Source organism: Peromyscus eremicus, chromosome 8a (genome assembly GCF_949786415.1).
Source record: "Peromyscus eremicus chromosome 8a, PerEre_H2_v1, whole genome shotgun sequence".
Classification (NCBI taxonomy): domain Eukaryota; kingdom Metazoa; phylum Chordata; class Mammalia; order Rodentia; family Cricetidae; genus Peromyscus; species Peromyscus eremicus.
This window is the reverse complement of record NC_081423.1, coordinates 61,038,462-61,059,007: the sequence shown is the minus strand read 5'-3', so window position 1 is coordinate 61,059,007 and position 20,546 is coordinate 61,038,462. Positions and strand designations below refer to the sequence as shown.

At 50.3% G+C, this 20,546-nt stretch overlaps 1 protein-coding gene across 2 annotated transcripts in view; it reads left to right on the top strand.

Moving 5' to 3' along the window:
- Pipox (pipecolic acid and sarcosine oxidase) overlaps positions 1 to 13,978 on the top strand; it is a 41,234-nt gene extending 27,256 nt beyond the window's left edge. The window contains exons 3-10 of one of the 2 annotated variants that reach the window (XM_059271268.1): positions 713 to 884; positions 2,388 to 2,536; positions 10,575 to 10,788; positions 11,182 to 11,364; positions 11,851 to 11,997; positions 12,350 to 12,508; positions 13,038 to 13,113; positions 13,368 to 13,978. In XM_059271268.1, coding sequence (XP_059127251.1) covers positions 771 to 884; positions 2,388 to 2,536; positions 10,575 to 10,788; positions 11,182 to 11,364; positions 11,851 to 11,997; positions 12,350 to 12,508; positions 13,038 to 13,113; positions 13,368 to 13,498 — 1,173 coding nt within the window. In that variant the 5' untranslated portion in view covers positions 713 to 770 and the 3' untranslated portion in view covers positions 13,499 to 13,978. The remainder of the gene's footprint in view (positions 1 to 712; positions 885 to 2,387; positions 2,537 to 10,574; positions 10,789 to 11,181; positions 11,365 to 11,850; positions 11,998 to 12,349; positions 12,509 to 13,037; positions 13,114 to 13,367) is intronic. The other variant, XM_059271269.1, reaches the window with a different exon arrangement.
- The last annotated feature ends 6,568 nt before the right edge of the window (positions 13,979 to 20,546 follow it).

Genomic DNA, 20,546 nt, shown 5'->3' with positions numbered 1-20,546 from the left:
TACCCATTGAGCCTGATGCCGGGCACAGAAGGCTTCTCTACACATGGCCCTACATGTGACGGGCTGGTGCCTGGCTCCCTGTGTGCCTGAGGACAAGGTTCTTCCTCACTGTCCTTTCCTGTCATTTATTTTTTTTCCCCCCAGGATCATTTATTCTCCGTTTTCAACATGAAAGTAAAACACACTGAGAATGATTTCATAATCACAAAACTGCCCTCCCAATTGGCCCCTGCATCTACCCCCTGACCTCACCACCCACCAGGGAGGAGGGCCAGACCCTGGGCATGCTGCCAAGTTCTTAGCTGGCCCTGTAGATCTCTAGGGGAAATCAAGCTGCAGAGAGGAAAAGCCAGCAGGGGGAGGCAGCATTCATGGTGCCCAGCTTGGTCTAGGAGGCATTGAAATTCCAGGGCCGAAGTCCTGAGACAAAGATCATAATGAGACAGGAAGGTGGCATAGGAAGGAGCCCATTTGCATGACAATAATTGAGCCAAGAATAGTAAGCCGGAGGGATGCAAGGGTGAGGCTGGCAGCTGAGCTGGGCTAAACCTCACAAATCAGTCTACCCAGTTCTGCTCTGCAGGGGAGGCGGAGGCTGAGTCCCGTGCCAGGCTTGCGGGAGGGAAAGAAAGACAAGGACACGGGCACCAGGGGATTGTGGGAACTCTGGCCAAGCTGGACTTTGCCTTCCTCCTCCTTCTCTACCCGGGAGGTGCCTTTGTTTTCTCTCTCATTCCTGGACTTCGTGACTGGAGGCCTAAGCGGACATCATGGCTGCTCAGAAAGGTCTCTGGGATGCCATTGTGATTGGAGCAGGCATCCAGGGATGCTTCACCGCATACCACCTGGCCAAACACTCCAAGAGGGTCCTCCTACTGGAGCAGGTATACTGTCCCTTCTGCCCCTTTGCTGTTCAAGACTGTCCCTTCCTCTTTCCTCACATAGGGAGGGCTTTCCAGAACCTGTGGGCTATGGGTGAAGCCAAAAGGCTGGACATCACAAATTCTGTGCACTTCATAGCTTAGCTACTTCATGTGAATCTTGACAAGTCAAAGAAATGCCCCACCCTCAAGTCCATGTGGAGTTTCTTGGTATATTCTTTTTACTGCCTCTCAGTTCTTGGCCTGGATCAAGATGTGTCTCACCTCTCTTCATTCTTGTTACCCTGTCTTTTCTGTGCCCAAACTGTTGATCCAGTCCAGAAAAAGAATCAGTTCTACCCTGGGTAGCCTTAAATAAGGCCGGTTTTGCCTAAGCAAAGGTGACGTGCCAGCTTTGGAGGAAGGGATCGTCCCTGCTTCTCCTTCCAGAACCTAGCAGGGCCTCTGTCCATCCCACCGCCTTTGGGTAATAGCAGCCTCTTTGCCTGATGCACAGGAACTAAGACTCAGGCCTTCTCTTCCTTAAAGGAAAGGTGGTCACGTGACTACTGCAAATGAGGGTGGCACTGGGAACCTGCAGGACCCCTCAGGGTTGCGAGCCTACACCGTCCATCACATGGAGTTTTCTACTTCAGGGCTTCTCCCTTCCCAGTCTGCCTGCAGCTCTCCACGCTGGTTACCACTTATCCTTCCTGGAATAGTTAGAAATTGTCTCCAGTTTCTCTATCCGTTTGCCCAAAGCCCAAGGGATTCCTGTTACATCCCTCAGGAAGCTCCCCATTTTTTATTTTATTTTATTTTATTTTATTTTAGACACACACCCTCTTCCCACCCCAATCCCAAGGTAGTTAGTTCCCTTATTCTGAGTAACCTGAAGACACAGAGAAATGGCATCCTTTTTCTGCCATGAAGCCAAGGGGCTAGATTGGCATAATCTGGAAGGTTCTTTCTAATTCTGCTTTTCTAGGAGTCTGACTGGGATGCGGCACAGTGGAAGATGGGAGATTTGCTAACAAAGGAACTAGTGGCTGCGAGGGCTGTTTGCAAAAGGGAAAACTCACTCAGCGTCTCTGAGAAAGGGCTGACCGCTTGCCTTGCCAGTCAGTGGGTTGCAAGGAGACGCTGGACTGAAGGATTGTGTGGAAATATCTGAAAATAGCTAGGCCTGGCAATGGGGACCTAAAATCCCAGGTACTCAGGAAGCTGATGCCGGAGGATTGCAAGTTTAAAGCCTGCCTATGCTATATAACAAGACCGTCTCTCAAAATAAAAAGTAAAAGGAGGGCCAGCGCTAGGGCTCAGCCGCACAGCACTAGCCTAGCGTGTGCGAGGCCAGAGGTTCAATCCCCGGGATCAGAAAAAAGGAAACATGTGAAAGACAAGATGGCTCCTGAAGGGCAAAGGGGGCGTTGAACAAAGGGCAGTAGCTTCCATCGGCTCCTGAAGGGCAAAGGGGGGGTTGAACAAAGGGCGGTAGCTTCCATCTCTCTTGTTCTCTTCTTCTAGTTCTTTCTCCCGCATTCCCGAGGAAGCTCCCATGGACAGAGCCGCATCATCAGAAAGGCTTATCCGGAGGATTTCTACACGAGGATGATGGACGAGTGCTATCAGACATGGGCCCAGCTGGAGCATGAGGCGGGAACCCAATTGCACAGGTGGGCAAGGGAGGAAGACCTTGAATGCAGGGGCTCCATGCCTCCAGGTGCTTTGAATATTTAACGCGAAGGTGTGAGCTTGAAATGTAACTGGAGGGGCACAAGCCTGGGAGGGAGGTGCCAGTCATAGGGAAGCCTTCGGATCACTGTCATTGTCTCTCCATCAGCCCTGCTGGCCCCTACCAGCTCTGAGTCCCAGGCCTGCGTTAGACCCTGTGTCCAAGGCTAGTTAGTACATGTTGTGTTCTGAAAACCTGAAGAACCACTGTGGGCAGATAGCCAGAGCAGGGCAGGCCTACACAGAGCCTTCTGGAGCTATCTTATAGGGCCTGGGTCAAAACGGAAGAGGCAGCTGTATATTCTTATTCGTGTCGTAACTTTAAAAAATTACTTATACATATTTTATGTGTATGAATGTTTTGCCTGCATATATGTAGGTACAACTACACGTGTGCCTGGTGCCTGGTGCCCAGAAAAGTCAAAAGAGGGTATCAGACCTTGCAATTGGAGTTACAGATGTTGTGAGCTGCCTTGTGGGTGCCAGGAATTGATCCTGGACCCTCTCCAAGAGCGACAAGTACTGTCAACCCCTGTGCCATCTATCCAGCTCCTTAGTATCCTATCTTTTTATGCTGGGTCCTCACCCCCATAATAACCCACAAATGCATTTTATTGATAGGTTATCTTCGGGGAACAAAATGAGGGTGTTCCATGGGCCAGACAGTTTACCAGGAAGTACTCCTGTAGCAATGTTCTGTTCCCCTGTGGTTCTCTCCAAACTTTAGGGCTCCTCAGTCACTGACCCTCAGACACTCCTAAGGAGGAGGCAGAAACCACTCCCGCATCGCCTTTTACTCCTCTGAACTCTTAACTGACCTCCCTTTACATAACCCTGGCTCTACCCCACAGGGTGGCAGTTACTTTAATGGCTGTGAACCAAGAGGTTACTGTTCTGTTACGAAAACACCATTAACTTAAGAACAAAGTGAAATCCATTATGCAAATACAGCCAGGGCAGCTAATTAAGGATTTATTCAGCGACAGCGAAATAAAGCACCCAAATAAAGGAGAATGTCTTTCTGAGGAGTGGCCTGGCCCAGGGACCCTTCCCTGGTAGTTGGCTGTGACTACTACTGAGCATTTTGAGGTCAGAGACGGGCCTGAGGTCTTGAAGGGTACCAGTCTGCCCAGCAAATGTTGACAGACACAGTTTGAGTTTGACTTCCTGCCTCAACTCCTACCAGCCATGTGGAATGGTGTGGGGGTCTCCACCTCTCTCATAAGGAACTGTGCAGGTTAACTGAGACCTTGGGAAATACTCGGCACAGTGCCCGGAGGTCTGTCCCCCTATTCTGGCCAGCCGCATCTTGGGTCTGTTGGGGCTATCGAGGAAAGAACAAGAGGAAACAAAAGGGGCGTAGCTCAGCTGGTAGAGTGCTTGTCTAGATTGCATAAGGCCCTGGGTTTGATCTCCAGCGCCCCATGATGCTGGGCATGGCGGTATACTCCTGTAATCCCAGCGCTTGGGAGACAGAGGCAGAAGAGCTTGCTGCATGGACTTGAGGACCAGAGTTTGGGGGTCCCTGCCTCCAGGTATCGACGTCTAAAGAGATAAGAAACACTTCTGGTTCCAGGCATTCCGGGAAGGGCCATTCTCCCTACATGTACAGCTCGCTTAGTTCATTCCACAACTTTATAAAAATGAAAAGGGGAGCCACTGAGGTTAGGGTCAGCTCCCTCTCCCTCTCCCTCCCTCCTCTTCCTCCTCCTCCTGTTCTGCTGTTTTTAAGACAGAGTCTCTTTGTGTTCCCCGGGCTGGTCTCAAAGCCCCGGGTTCCACTGAGGCATTGGGGACTGCAGGCATGTGCCACCATTGGCTGTGTAGCAGTCATAATTACGGTAAATCAATGAATTACTGCACTCTTGGTTTGTAACAGGGGTCAGCAAACTTCTTCTGTAAGCCACACAGCAAGTATGTTAGGCTTCCCTGGCCATATGGTCTCTCTTGCAAATATCCAAGTCTGCCATTGTAGTGTGAAAGCAGCCTAAGACACAAATAAATGAGCCTGGAAGTGTTCCAATAAAACTTTATTTCTAAAAAAAAAATACACTTTATTTCAAGACACTGAAATTTGAATTTCATGTTATTCCTTTTGTTTTTTTTAAAGGTTTATTTTTAGATTTTTAATTTCTTTTTATTTTGTGTGTTTTGCCTGCATATATGTGTGTGCAAATCATACATGCCTGCTGCCCTTGGAGGCACCAGAGGAGGGAAGTTGATCCTCAGAAATGGATTTACAGATAGTTGGGAGCCACCATGTGGGTGCAGGGAACCGAATCTATATCTTCTGCAAGAGCAACAAGTGCTCCTAACAGCTGAACCATCCATCTCTCCCACCCTATTTTTTATTTTTTATGTGTATGAGTGTTTTGTCTACATATGTGTATGTGCACCATCCATGTACCTGGTGCCCAAGAAAGCCAGAAGAGGGCATCATATCCCTAAGAACTGGAGTTATAGACAGTTGTTAGTCACCATGTGGGTGCTGGGAACTGAACCTGGGTCTTCAGAAAGAGCAGCCAGTGCTCTTGGCCACTAAGCCATCTCTCCACATACCCTCCTTTTTGAGACAAGGTTTTATTTTGTAGCTGGCCCCAGGCTTACTAAGTAGGCCAGGCTGACTTCAAATTTGAGACCCCCCCCCCCCCACTTAGTCTCTGGAGTGCTTCTGGGCATGGGCACCACCCTGCTCGAGATGTGTGTGTTTTCAAATGAAATTCGGCTTTAGATTTTAAAAAATCAACCACTTAGAAATATAAAAGTCATCTTAACTTGTGGATTAAATAGACACGAAGCTAGATTTGGTCCAAACTGGTTATGTTGTCCGTGCCTATCTCCAAACAAATTCAGGCCTAAGGAATTCCAGGTTGAAAAAGTGCGTCTGTGCTTTTAAAGAGAATACCATAACCTGTACGAGAAGAGTATTCAGATGTCTCACAGCTCCAATGAAGACAAATGAAGAGTAATGTGAATGTGCTTTAAAAACCTTCAAAGCACGATAGAGCGCTAAGTATTATTATTGTTGTTGCTATTATTCCATCATTAGCAAGTCCTGTCTTATGGCTACCCTCATTCTCTCACGTGTACTAGATTTTTTTATTCCTGTTACTGAGTAGGTTGCAGCACAGCTCCTTCCCACTCTCTGAATGGAATCTGAATATAGCTCTCCACCTTTGGGCTGAATGCCATCCAAATTGCCTTAGCTTTGCTCTTAATTTTGATTTTCTAAATGATTTCATCATCTTTGTCGTTCTCGCTGCTCTCTAGCTCCTTCTAGACACACGGGCATAATACCATAAGATAAATGATAGAAATGAGTATATTTAATGTCATCCGACGATGATTTAAAAAAACCACAAAATCCTTTCCGAGCCAGTCGTGGAGCAGGTTGCCCAGTTCTTCTGTTCTGCCTCCTGTGACAGCGCATAGGAACATGGGTGGGCTCGGGATATTTGCATATATTCTGGGAACAGACAATGACATGTGTCGGATCACAAGGCCCGAGTCTTTTGTGATGTGTACAGCCGGGATGCTGGTACCAACAGAAAAGCCAGGCTCTGAGGCCCACCTCCTTCCTGCCCCGCCTTCTCCCTTTGAGTCCTATTATCCGCTCCTGACCCGGGCTGCCCCTGCTTCACTGACAGTATCAGACAAGATCACAGCCGTAGGCAGTACAGCTGCGGGCAGAACCTGGCGGCCCCCTCCGCAGCTGCTGCTTCCTGTGCCTGCAAAGTGTCGGGCTTGTCAGCCACATCCCCTCCCTGGAGCAATCTTTGTTAACCAATTCCACTTCGGCCCACTGAGCAGAAGATGAAATACAGAGAGCTGTTCCCAAACCGACAAAGACAGCAGCCATTGCTGAGGCCCTTCCCCAAGGTGATGCTGAAAGCTGGTTCACCTGGCACTTTGAACTGGAGCAGAGAGAAAGGCAGCCGGAGCCGGTGATGGGAAACTGATTCAGGAGGGTTGTCTGCCCCTCCCCGCGCCTTCCTGCTCCTTCCTCCCTCCTGACCCCCTGCCCTATTTTGTAACTGCTGGAGATTCCTCATCCATCACTGGCTCCCCATAGTCCGTGGGCCACAGAGGCGTCAACAAGGCCTTCTAGAGCAATCTTCAACGGCCTCTTCTCAGTGCTGGAGCAAAGCGGGCTGTAAGGAAGGTGTAGTTCACAGCAAGGGCCCCCAGTTCAGGCGATGGGCATGCTGGGAGGTGGCAGTTGCAAACTTGCTGGGGTTCCCCAGTAACCCTAGGGTTTTAGACCCTCCTTTCTAGACTAGCCCTAACTATTCATTTCTTAGTCCTCCCTTTATGTAAAGGTCTTTGTCTTTTTGTCTTTCTTCTCAAACTTTGTAGCTTGTATCTGAGAAAAAAAAAAGAAAAGAAAAAGAAAGAAAAGAAAAGAGAAAAGAGAAGGGGGGGATCCCTAAGCACCCTAAGCACAGGAGTAAGGAATTGATGCCGAATGAGTAGGCTATTTATTGGGATCTAGGAAAAACCATTAAGAAAATAAGCACTTAAATGATTTTCAATCTGCCTGTGGAAGTCATCTGTCTTCATACTTGGGGAAAGGCCCGGTCTCCAATCCCGGTTTTGATTGACTGATTTCCAATTCTCTGAGCATTTCCCATAGGAGCCTCTCACCTATCTCCCATAATGACAGGCCTTTGCATTTCCAGGCAGTGTTTTACATTTATTTCTGATTTGCTCATAATGGTCAAAAATCTCTCTTCAATCCAAGGCATTTCTCCAACAGTGCACGGTTTCCCTCAGGCCAAATAGCTCAGCTGTGATCCACGGAAAATGAGAATTTCCCAAACACATCTTCGGACTTGGGGAGGGTCTAGCATCACAGATTCAGATGGAAAATTTCCCACTGTTAGATCAATATCTGGGCTAAGAAATAAATGCCACAGGGGCAGAGAGCTGGAGCAAAATGATTACAATCGGCACAATTACATTCACCGCAGAATCAGCTCACTGATTACTCCTAGGGTTGGGGAGCTCTGGTTTCACCCTCCATAGGACGGCTTGGGAATTAGAACATCACTCAGCATTTCATAATTCGACAGATTTGCCCGTTGTCTTGGCACAAGTTCATTTTCCCCATACAATATGTCTCTGTAAATGGAGTTCTGTTTCAAGGAAAGAAGGAAGGTAGGAAGAAAGGCAAGATGGAAGAAAGGAAGAGCACATGGGAGACCAAGGCTGCTAGATTAAAGGCAGGGCTCAAGAGCCACTCTGTGGGGTTTCTGGACCAGAGAGCGGAGATATCTGCTTGGGTGAGCTGTAAGCCGCATCTTTCCCACAATTCCACTCAGCCTCGAGTCCATCAGGTAAAAAGGTTCAAGAACACCTGACTAGGCGTAGTGGTACATGCCTGAAGTTCAACATTTGGGAGACCATGGCAGAAAGACCTCGAGGTTGAGGCCAGTCTAGGATACATAGTAAGTCCCTTTCTCAAACAAATCAAAACAAAAACACACATCTGAGACAGGGGGTGTGGCTGGGTGAGGTATTTGCCTAGTGTGCAGGAATCCCTGGGTTCCATCTCCAGCATCACAACCTAACTACAAAACACTGGGTGCTTTTTATTTTTGGAGATGCTGGGATGTGACCCACGGACTTGTGCATGCTAGGCAAGGGCTCTCCACTAAGCCACACCTCCCACCCACACCCCCAGCCTTTGGGGTGGCTTCTTAATTATCTTGTTGACCAAGAAGTTGAGTAGGCAAGTTTTCATGACCTAAGAACTAATCTGAAGTTCTTTTGGGCGGCTACAGAAAAGAGACTGGCTCCTGGCTGAGGATTCTGTCTCATGGAGCCTAAGCTGAGCTTTGAAGAGGCAGAGCTGGCGTGGCTATCTCCCCATGAATGCTGGGTAGGCGGGGGCCATGGCGAATGGATTGGCCGTGCTGCGCGGCTCTGTGTACTGACACCGGCCCCCAGGCCCACGGCATCCCTACCCCCTCCCAGTCTCCTCTTTAATCCCCACAACCAGATAATGTGGGATTTGGAAGCATGTAATATCCATGAGACTCCATTATAGGCTATTACGAGCTTTATAGGCAGTACCTGGGGGATGCAGCAGGCTGCTGCTGTGCTGTGGGGCTGCTGAAGCCAAGAGGGAACATAGGAGCAGTCCCAAGGGCCAGAGGCACCTTTCCATTGTTTAGATAGCTCCCCCCCCCCAAAAGGGACTCTGGTCTCTTGTGTCGGAGAGTTAGAAACCACCGAAGGGAAACAGCTGTCTCCCTCACAGAATGAGAAGGGTGGGAGAAGCCTAGAGATTTAAAACCAGAGATTCTCTGAGTTTATTGTTGGCGATCTGTGCACCAACTGGTGTCTGCGCTTGCGTTCGGAAGTGCCTCAGGCCTTGGGGTGATCTTTTGGAGCGCCGCAGGCTTGGCATCCCCTGAATGTTGAGTGGCAACCCCAGGCATCCGGGTGACAACCACGGACCGGCCGGTACCACTTCCATTCAATGTCCTGGGTTTCACAGGAGGAATTTGGGACGCGGAATAGTGAGTCACTGGTCAAGGTCACATCAAGGTGACACCCAGATTAGAAGCAGAGTCAGAGCTCCTTTTCCATGAAACAAGCCACAGAGAAGAAACAAATGAGGCAGACAAATGCACAGGAAGGACAAGGCAGTGTGTAATAAGAAGACAGACGGGGTGGGGGTGGGGTGAGGGTGGGGTGGGGTGAGGGTGAGGGTGGGGTGAGGGTGGGGGTGGGGTGAGGGGATGGGGATGGGGTGAGGGTGGGGGTGGGGTGAGGGTGGGGGTGGGGGTGGGGTGAGGGTGAGGGTGGGGGTGGGGTGAGGGTGAGGGTGGGGTGAGGGGGTGGGGATGGGGTGAGGGTGGGGGTGGGGGTGGGGTGAGGGGGTGGGGATGGGGTGAGGGTGGGGGTGGGGTGAGGGTGGGGGTGGGGGTGGGGTGAGGGTGGGGGTGGGGTGAGGGTGGGGGTGAGGGTGAGGGTGGGGATGGGGTGAGGGTGGGGGTGGGGTGAGGGTGGGGGTGGGGGTGGGGTGAGGGGGTGGGGATGGGGTGAGGGTGGGGGTGGGGTGAGGGTGGGGGTGGGGGTGGGGTGAGGGTGGGGGTGGGGTGAGGGTGGGGGTGAGGGTGAGGGTGGGGGTGGGGGTGGGGTGAGGGTGGGGGTGGGGTGAGGGTGGGGGTGGGGGTGGGGTGAGGGTGGGGGTGGGGGTGGGGTGAGGGGGTGGGGGTGGGGGTGGGGTGAGGGGGTGGGGATGGGGTGAGGGTGGGGGTGGGGTGAGGGGGTGGGGATGGGGTGAGGGTGGGGGTGGGGTGAGGGGGTGGGGATGGGGTGAGGGTGGGGTGAGGGTGGGGGTGGGGGTGGGGTGAGGGGGTTGGGGGTGGGAGCTAGAGGCTGGGACATAAGAATGCACACTGCTCTTCCAGAGGACCTGAGCTCTGTTCCCAGCAACCATGTTGGGTGTTTCACAGCTGCCTGTAACCCCAGCTCCTGGGGGCATCAGACACCTCTAGCCTTTGTGGGCCCTTACACTCAAGTATGCACGCACACATACAAACTTTTAAAAATTTATAATAAAATAAATCTTTGAAAAATAAAGTGGGGAAGGGGAAAAAAAAGAAATGGGAAAGGAAGCGGAACAGCACAGAGGGCCCCTCAAAGAGGGAACAGGAGGAAGGGTGAGCAACCGCATTTGGGCGGACACCTGCTACTTCGTTTGGCATTTCCAAGGTGTAGTAAAGGTTGTGGGGACTTAGGACCTCTGCTGTCAGGATGGAGGGACAAGCAAAACAGAACTCAGTGTCAAGGGAGGACTTGGGAATGGTCTGGAAACCGGCTGCGGAATCTGGATGGCATCACCTGGGCTCTGAATGTCAGGGCAAGCTGGAATGATGTAGACGTGGGTCCCTCACTGAGGAATGAGGGTAGGTGGCCAGGGCCATGACAAATCCCTTCACCCAGATGGCCTTTTCTTTTTTGAAATAGGCATACTGAGCTCTTGTTTCTGGGAAAGAAGGAGAATCCAGAATTAAAGACAATCCAGGCCACTCTGTCTAGGCAGGGGATTGACCATGAGTATCTTTCATCAGCGGATTTAAAGCAACGTTTCCCAAACATTCGGCTCACCAGCGGAGAAGCGGGGCTCTTGGACAAGACTGGAGGTATCCTCTATGCAGACAAAGCCCTCAGAGCCCTCCAGGTAAGGCTGTGCAGCCCCAGAGCAATATAGCTCCCTTCTCTGGGCATCCTGGCTTCAGGCTGGCGGCCCCCAGTGCATTCAATATGAAGGTTTTTGCCTTGTTCACTTTGGTCCTAATTTTTTTAAGGCAGGGTTCTCTCTCTCTCTCTCTCTCTCTCTCTCTCTCTCTCTCCACCCTGGCTGTCCTGGATCTCACTTTGTAAACCAGGCTGGCCTCGAACTCACAGAGACCCACCTGTCTCCGCCTCCCTAGCACTGGGATTAAAGGCATGCGCCACCGCTGCCCATCCTGAGATTCTGAAATCTTGTCTGCCCTAAGTGAGCAGCTCTTGTCTCCTAGGGTGAACCACATCACAATTAATTAATTCTTCTTTCTTGGGCCTGCCCTTTCAGCACGTGATTTGCCAGCTAGGAGGCACAGTGTGTGACGGAGAGAAGGTGGTGGAGATAATACCCGGTCTACCTGTCACGGTGAAAACCACCTCGAAGAGCTATCAAGCCAACAGCTTGGTCATCACTGCTGGTCCCTGGACCAACCGGGTTCTCCGTCCCCTGGGAATTGAGTTGCCTCTCCAGGTAGGGCAAGCTGAGCCTGAGAGTCAGTAGCTAAGAGAAGAAGCCTTGGAGCCAGCCAGGCTTGACTTAGCCTTGGACTTGCCACTTCCTAGCAGTCAACACTGGAAATCAGTTCACCTCATTAAGCGTCAGGTTTACCAGTACGGGAAATTACAGCTACCTCAAAAGGCTATTAGTAAACTAATTTATCTGCTGTGTATCGTGCCTCCAGGAGATGACCAGACTTATAGTAAGCATAATATGAATAAATATGAAGTGTATGGACTCCTGGAAAGATGGTGAAGGAGGGATGGGGTGCTGCCGTGGGAGAAATCTAAGAATAGGGACAAGATAAGTTTGGAGACCTTTGTGCAACATAATGTATATTATGAGTACGTGAGACAAGAATTAGGTCAAGCAGGTTGGCTAGGAAAGGGCCACAGGACCTTACCAGAATCGGCTGTTCCATGGCTTCCCCCTTTATCTCCTTTTTCCTCCTGCATCAAGACCCTTAGGATCAATGTGTGTTACTGGCGAGAGAAGGTCCCTGGGAGCTATAGTGCATCACAGGCTTTCCCGTGTATTCTGAGTCTGGACATGGCCCCCCACCACATCTATGGACTTCCAGCATCAGAGTACCCAGGGCTGATGAAGGTAAGCTGCTGTACTACTAGGTGTCCATGCAGTTCTGGGCACTCATACCTAATTCACATTCCAACATACTTCTGTAGGACCCCCCTGGAGACTGCTTCACTATTGGCCATTTACAGCATAATATCCTATGTCCCAGCCCTGCCCTGAGGCCTAGGGTGTGTGGTCCTTATAAACACAGGGTGGGGCTGGAGATGAGCACTAGCCAACTTCAGGTGCTAACACATCCTAGCCCCTGCCAGGATTGGGGACTGGGAAGATGGGTGGAGACACCCAGCGTCCAAACCCACCCTTCACTGGCTGGTATGTTCAGAAGGCCAGCTTTACAGCCTGTGCTATTCCAATGGGGGCATAGATCTGCTATCACCATGGTGACAGTGTGGACCCAGAGGAGCGGGATTGCCCCACAACCTTCTCGGGCATCCAAGATGTTCAGATTCTATGCCACTTTGTCAGAGACCACTTACCAGGCCTTCAGCCCGAGCCGGACATCATGGAGCGCTGCATGTACACGGTAAGCCGGCTGTTCCGAGCTGCAGAACAGGGGAGGAGATAGACAGACCCACAACTGCCAGGCCCGACTCCATTTGACCTCTCACCCAGTATGTGACTTTAAACCAGCCAGCTAATTCCTGTGGGTGGTTCACCTCGATAAGAGCGGGACCTGTTAGGGATTATTCATATTTCTTTTTATTAGGCGGCGAGGCTTTTGCCTGGCAGTCCTTCCCTATATTTCCCAGAAGAGCTCTAAAACAGTTCTTGGCAGGATGCTCCCAGTTGAGCAGGCCTTGGGGACAAAGAGAAGAGACAGATGCCACTGGGCCCGAGGCATCTTGGCTAACGTTAGTTCGCGAAGATGACTACCTGCTGTGACAGCTGTGCAGTGAGAACCAGCATGTCTAGAGGGGATGGGACAGGCAGGGGGCCACCTCAGCCCCATGCAGTCCTCTATGGAAAGAGTCCCAGGCCAGGTCCTTCCTGCCCCAGCCTGTAGTCCCTACCCCTCCTGTCCTCAGAGGACACAGGCATGGCCTTCTTTCTAGAACACGCCCGATGAGCACTTCATTCTTGATTGTCACCCGAAGTACGACAACATCGTCATCGGCGCTGGATTCTCTGGTGAGCTTGAGGGTGGGGAGCCTGCAAACAGACCCACTGAAGTACCAGACAGAAGGGGATCCCGTGGGCATTAACTGAAGTCCGGACACTGGGTGTATAGGGAGGGTAGGCAGTCAAAAAAAGGGGGCACTTGTGGCAGAAGGCAATGTCTAGCTTTGGGATGAGACCAAGAGGAAAGGTAGCACTGTTTGGGTGTGGAGGGAACTTCCCTAGAGCCCAGAGTCTGTACTTGAAGATACACGTTCTTCACCCAGGGCATGGATTCAAGCTCTCCCCTGTCGTGGGGAAGATCCTCTGTGAGCTAAGCATGAAATTACCACCGTCCTATGACTTGTCGCCGTTTCGAATGAGCCGATTCTCTCCTCGGAGCAAAGCCCACCTTTGATTCCAGCTGACTCCTGGGGAGGAGAGTCCTCATGGGGAAGACTTCTAGGAGAATAAGTGACCTTGACATGTTTCCTTTCCTTCTGCTTCTATGGAATCTCCTGTAAACACCAAATGATTGGCCCTCTTTTCCCAGTCATCTTCCCAAGTCCATCTCCTTTCCCATCCCCAGAAAGTCAGCCAGAGATTCACCATCCCAGAACAGCAAGGAGCTTTAAGATGGACGTCTCAATGGGGAGGGGCCTGAGATGGGCTCAGTAGACTAAGGGGCTCCTTAAATTTCTCTTTCTTGAGCATGCTCTGACTGAATCTGCACAGGGGAGCGTGAAGAAGATTATCTTTTATAAACCACTAGTGCCTTTGGGGTTTCCTTCCCAAGAGCTTGAGCCGGTCTCCATCACCAACTCACATCAAGTCTCACCTCTAATAAATAAACATTTGCCAGGAAAAAAAAAAAAAAGTTGCTGGAAAAAAATAAACAAAGACCTCACATTGTACAGTGTCTGAGGAAGTCTTTATTGTCTATGTAACTCTATTTCTTATCGGCTTTAATGATCTAAATTAGCACCCCAGAGTCTGCTACCCCAGGAATCCACGGAGTCTCTGTCCCAGCGACGCACTGTGCCCTTCTCTCTGCTGTTTGTCTCATCCTCATCTTCTCTCTGGATCTGTGAAGATGCTCAGCTCCCCACTCTCTCATTAAGGTGTATTGTCAGGTCCTTATGAAGATAGAACTGTTATACCAGAAAGGAAGCCAGAGACACACTCGCTTAGAAACCCCGTTCAATGTTTGAATGTTAAATGTGCCATTTTATTATCATTAGGATTGCTCCCACTTAATGAAACAGCATTAGCACCCGGGCGGCTGGCCTCCTTGCACTAATTGCTTTGGAAGAGAATGGGGCTTGTAACTACCCCTGGGTGGGTGGAGGGGTGAGGGGTGTGAACAGGGATTCAGGCAAGGTTGATGTGCTTAGATGGTACCCAAAAGCCAGGGGGCAGAGGGGACCTCCAGAGAGGGCCAGTTCCACCCTGGAGAGCAGGATCTTAGTGTTCTAGGGAGAGAGAAGCTGGGACAAAGAGGGGCAGATATGACAGGGAAAGTGAACAATAGGAATAAAATATTCACAAAGAAATACGCCGCAAGGAAAATTGCTCCACTTACCTCAGTCCTTAAAGGCCCAGACATGTGCCTTAGCCCTGATTGATTTCTCCAGTGAGTTCCAAAAGCTAGCTCATCCTGTCAGCCCCATGCCAAGTCTGTTTTTGGGGCAATTTCACACAGTTCTCAGAAACTCAGTCTCTATAAAATGGCAATAATAATACTGACCAACTATACAGAGGTGTGTAAGGATCAGATATTATTATCACCTACTCATCTGACACAGAAATATTGACTTAGTTTCTATTGTGTGTCAGGTACTATGTAGATGCATCAGTGTGCTAGTTAGTTTTAACTGTCTATTTGACACAACCCAGAATATCTGGGAAGAGAATCTTAATGAGGAATTCCCTAGATTGACCTGTGGCATGTCTGTGAAGGATTGTCTTGATTACTGACATGTGAAGACCCAGGCCACTGTGGGCATCATCATTCCCTAGGCAGAGGTCTCTACACTCTATAAGGATAGGGAAGGCTGCTGAGGGAAGTCCTGCTGGGCAAGCAAGGACACATACATTTTTTTTCTCTCTCTGCTCTTGACCATAGATGCGATACTTGTAAGTTTCTGCCTTGACTTCCCTACAATAATGGTCTCTAATCTGGATTTGTAAGACAAATAAATCCTTTTCTTCCCTAAATTGCTTTTTCCAGGATATTTGTCACAGCAACAGAAAAAGGAACCAAGACAATCAGTAAACACACAGATGGAAATCCCTGTTCTGAAACAGCAGAGTGGGCCTGTCTTAGTTAGTTAGGGTTTCTGTTGTTCTGATAAAGCACCATGACCATAAACAACTTGGGGAGGAAAGGGTTGACTTCAGCTTAAAACTCTCAAGTCTCAAGTTGCTGGGAAAAAACAAACAAAGACCCCGCATTGTACAGTGTCTGAGGAAGTCTTTATTGTCTATGTAACTCTATTTCTTATCGGCTTTAATGATCTAAATTAGCATCCCAGAGTCTGCTACCCCCAGGAATCCACGGAGTCTCTGTCCCGGCGACGCACTATGCCCTTCTCTCTGCTGTTGGTCTCATCCTCAAACTCCACTGCTGAAGGATGTCGGCAGGAACTCAAACAAGGCAGGAACCTGGAGTCCGGAGTTGATGTAGAGGCCATGGAGGAGTGCTGCTTACTGGCTTTCTCTTACTGGCTTGCTCAGCCTGCTTTCTTATAGCACCCAGAACCACCAGCCCAGGTGTAGCACCACTCACAATGAACTGGGCCCTCCCACATGAATCTAGTTAAGAAAATGCCCTGCAGGCTTGCTTGCAACCTGATCTTTTAGAGGCATTTTCTCAGTTGAGAGTTCTTCTTCCCAAATGACTCTAGCTTGTGTCAAGTTGACATAAAACTAGCCCGCACAGGGCCTCAAAAAAATTAGAAAGAGAAGTAACCTATGATCTGGCAGTTCCACTTCTGAGTAGATCTCCTAAAGATTTGAGAGTAGGGTCTCCAAATGATATCTATACACCCATGATTTAGCATCATTATTCACAATGGACAGAAACAGCCCAGATGTCCATTAACACATGAACGGATGAACAAAACGTAGTCTGTACATGTCATGGGGTAGTACTGAGTCTTGAAAAGGAAGAGACCCTGACACGTACTGCTTCATGGCTGAAATGAGGGCGCATTAAGTGAAATAAGCAAAGAGACAGAAGGACCAATCCTGTGCAGGCCCACTTGTGCGAGTCCAGTCGTGAGATTCACAGAGGCAGAGAGAGAATGCGCCAGGGCTGAGAGAAGGAAGAGGAAGCTGTGCTTTGTTATGCATCCAGAGCCTCAGTTTTTGGAAGATGACAAAAGTTCTGGGAGTCGTGCGAATGTGTTTAATGTCACTGAGCTAACTATGCACCTCAAGTAGCTAAGACGATAAATGTTACATGTATTCTACCACGACTTTCTTTTTTTCTTTTTTTTTTCTTTTTTTTTCTTTTTTTTTTTGGTTTTTAGAGACAGGGTTTCTCTGTGTAGCTTTGTGACTTTCCTGGAACTCACTTGGTAGCCCACGCTGGCCTCGAACTCACAGAGATCCATCTGGCTCTGCCTCCCGAGTGCTGGGATTAAAGGCGTGCGCCACCACCGCCCGGCGACCACGACTTTTAAAAATTCACTCTTATGGAGCTGACGGTGACGGTGAGAAGACACGTAAGCAATGCTTTAAATTTAAATTTAAAAAGAATTTTTTTTTTTTTTTTTCTGAGACAGGGTTTCTCTCTGTAGCCCTGGTTTTCCTGGAACTCGCTCTGTAGACCAGGCTGACCTTGAGCTAAGAACATACGTGTAAATTATAACACATATAAATTAAAACACATAATGTTTTGGGGGACATCAGACTAGGGAGGGACAAGAAACTCTGGGAGAAGCTGAGCCTTCCCATGAGTGGTCAACAGTAGTCTTACTGAGGAGTGGGTCACAAAGGGCGAGCCATGCACTGGATGTCTATTAAAGAACAGCGTGAAGAGCTGAGGGGACGTGACTCGCTTGGTAGAGTATCTGCCTAATGTGCATGAAGCCCCAGATCCAGATCCCCAGCAGCACACAAACCAGGCATGGTGCTCACCTGTAACCTCAGCACTTGGAAGACAGAGGCAGGAGGACCAGAAGTTCAAGGTCATGCTCAGCTATATACAGATGAACTTGAGGCCAGGGTGGTTCTGTTTAAAAAAGAAAAGGAATGAGCCACAAAGCAAAGGACTGTGGTATAGTATAGCATGGGGGGGGGGGGCGGGGCGTGTCAAACAGACCAGATGCTGAGAAGGGCCAGCGTCCTGCCCATGAGCTCAGCAACTCCATCTCATGCTGACAAAGCTGGCAAGAGCCTTCTAAGGAGCATGCCTCTGCTCCATGGCCTACCGCCCGCCTTCTGTTTCCTCTGCCTCTCCGATGCGCCGGCCTCCTCCCCCAGCCAGCTGCAGTTCCCCTTCCAAAATATCCAGCTTTATTCAGCTTGTCAGTGACAGCCAAAAGGGGAGACCAATGTCTTGCAGAGGCTGAGAAAGGACAAGTGGGGGAGACTAGCAAACCCTGCCTGAGCAGCCTTAGGCCTTGACCAGAGAGTCTCCACGGAAGCTACAGCTGAGAGACGCAGAGCAGTAGCAGGGGGCCAAGGGGTGTGTGGGACCAGGCTGGCAGAGAATGGGGTGAAACGGGGGTCAGGTGAGGAGAGACTGGCATCCTGCGACCAAGGAGGAAAGCAGGGCCTGCGGGAGCGTGGCACACACAAAGCCGGAGGAGGAAAGCCAGAGGAGGGAGCTGTCCTTAGTTGCATTTGGATGGGATCACAGGAGAGGTGACCTAGGGGGAAGTCTGGGAGCACAGGGAAGCAGAAGTCCCTGCGGAAGGGGTTGGAGGACGGTGTGAGGGCCTCTGTTATAGTGAGGGCTTTGCCCAGCACAGCATTATCTCATTCGCCTGAGCATGGCCAGGCAGCCCCTCACGGGCAGCCCCTCCATATCTTCAAGATGGAAGAAAATCAGAAGCAATTGGGAGGCAGTAAGAGTCCTCAGGAGGGGCAGCTGGGGTCTGCACAGGCTGCGAGGGAAAGATAAGGGCAATGAAGAGAGAAGAGGCCAGAGTCGTTGCCAACCAGACTACGGAAAACAGAGGCAGGCTAAAAATAGACCGGGGCTGCAGAGGGAGGAGAGCCAGGCCAGAGAAGGCGGGGAGCCGAGGCAATCGATGGTGCTCCCCACTCTGACCCAATTCTTCATCCCTCAGCCTCACCAAATTGACAAATGAGGTCTTGGTGGGGAAAGACAGGGAGACTGGTGCAGAGGGAGGGCAGGACCTAGGAACTCGGTGATCTGAAGGTCAGGCCTGGTTCAACTCTCTCGGCGAAGTCTGGTATTCCCCAACAGGCCCGAGAGCTTAAGGGATGTGAATCCAACCTGGAAGGGGCCAAAACAAGGCAAAGAGAAGAGCTGACCTCCAGACACAGGCTGGAAGATGACTCTAGGCATGCCTGCATTTCACTTCTCAGGGAGAACAATTAAAGAGAATCTGGCTATTTCTGTGTTGGACAGGCTGTGCAGCAAGAGGGATTTAGATTAGACTTCAGGAAATCTATCCCCTTAGGCAGAAGCGTGAGAAATTAAGACATGGACATGAGCACTGTTAGAGCACTTTTCTGTGAGCATCGTCGGCATGGAGAAGCCCTTCTCCTCAGGCCTGGAGAGGCTCACCTGAAGGCCAGGGCCTGTGGCCTCCCTCTGGAAGACAGCTGGCTAGGCTCCCTGTTACTCTGCACCATTGGAAAAAGGTTGCTAGGTGTAGGAGGGATACACAAGGAGGGTTGGATCTGTCAGCCCGGGTGGGGGTGGGGGAGGGGTGGGGAGGGACAAGGGGCAGGATTCTATCATGCGTGCCCAGTGGCATTTGCATAACTTTGAATAATGAATAAGCCCAGCTCTGGGGTTCCTACTCAGCACCGCTCATCTGCATCTTTATTAAGCTTTATAAATGATTCAGCTCTCTACCCCTTCCCTCAGCCCTGCCCAGCCTGCCCCGAGCATCAGGGTAGCTGATTGCTCATTATTTTAGACTAGATTTGTTTCACCAACATCCAGTGAGGCATGGAGCGGGGGACGCAGGAGGGAGGAACGGATCCAGTGGGCAGGAAGAGTGGAGGGGTCGGATCGGAGTGTGGAAACAACTACAAGAAGGCAAGTTCGAGGCCAGCTCCAAGCAGAGACAGGGCAGCTACCGACCAGAGCATATTTCTTTAACTTGATCCTGGGGCCAACATCTTAGGACAGAGCCATTTCGTAGAGTCGCTGAACTGTATGTACTGGGTTCAAATCCTACTCAAATCCCTCACTTTGCTTAGGTCTGCCGCCAAGCTCCCACTAGGCTCTGGCTCAGCTCCAGCTCTGCATGCTGCAGCGTCTTGAGCAGCCAAGTGAGTACAGCCCCTGGGGAAGTTCTCACTTTTTCCTGAGGCAGGAATTTTGCTATTTGCACAGAAAAGGGTAAAAAAAAAAAAAAATCTGTTATCCTTGAAAGGCAAGAAGCAACACTGGGCTATTAGGGAGAAAGGGACCGGACGGGAGCAGGCACGCACGGTGTGAATTTGGAGGGAAAGGAGCACCCTGTGTGGTACACCTCAAAAGAGGCGCCCGGATCCCGGGTGATGGTGGCGCACGCTTTTAATCCCAGCACTCGGGAGGCAGAGGCAGGCGGATCTCTGTGAGTTCGAGGCCAGCCTGGCCTACAAAGCGAGTTCCAGGAAAGGCGCAAAGCTACGCAGAGAAACCCTGTCTCGAAAAACCAAAAAAAAAAAGAGGCGCCCGGAGGAGGTGTGCACCCTCTTGGCCAGTTTGCTCATGCTGGCAGCCCTGTGAACTGCCTGATCTGTCTGCCGACTGAAGGCTGGGAGATGTATTTCACAGCCTGGATAGGAGGCTCTTGCAGGGACCTCCAAGTGCTGGAAGACAGACAGGGCTTTTCTCAAACCTGGCTGCCTGTGAAAACCAATGTGATGCAGGGGCCACACCCAAGGCCAGTTAAATCGGAATCCCTGAGAGAAAAGGTTGTGCACATAGTCTTTTATTATTATTTTTTTAAAGCCCTTTAATCTTGTTTGGATCTTGTCTTGAACAAACCAACCCCCCCTCCCTTTTTTTTTTCAGTACTGGGGACTGAATTCAGGGTCCTGCACATGCCGGTCAAATGATACACAGTTGAGCTGTATCCCCACCTCTTACTATTTTATCATTTTGTGCCCGGGTGTGCACGTGGGTGAATGCAGGTGCAAGCTTGCCATGTGTAGAGATCAGGCCTCTGGTATCTGTCTTTATCTTCCACCTTGTTCACCACTGTGTAGTACTCCAGGCTAGCTGGACAGAGAGCCTCCTTGGATTCTCCCACCTTGTCAGAGCACTGTGA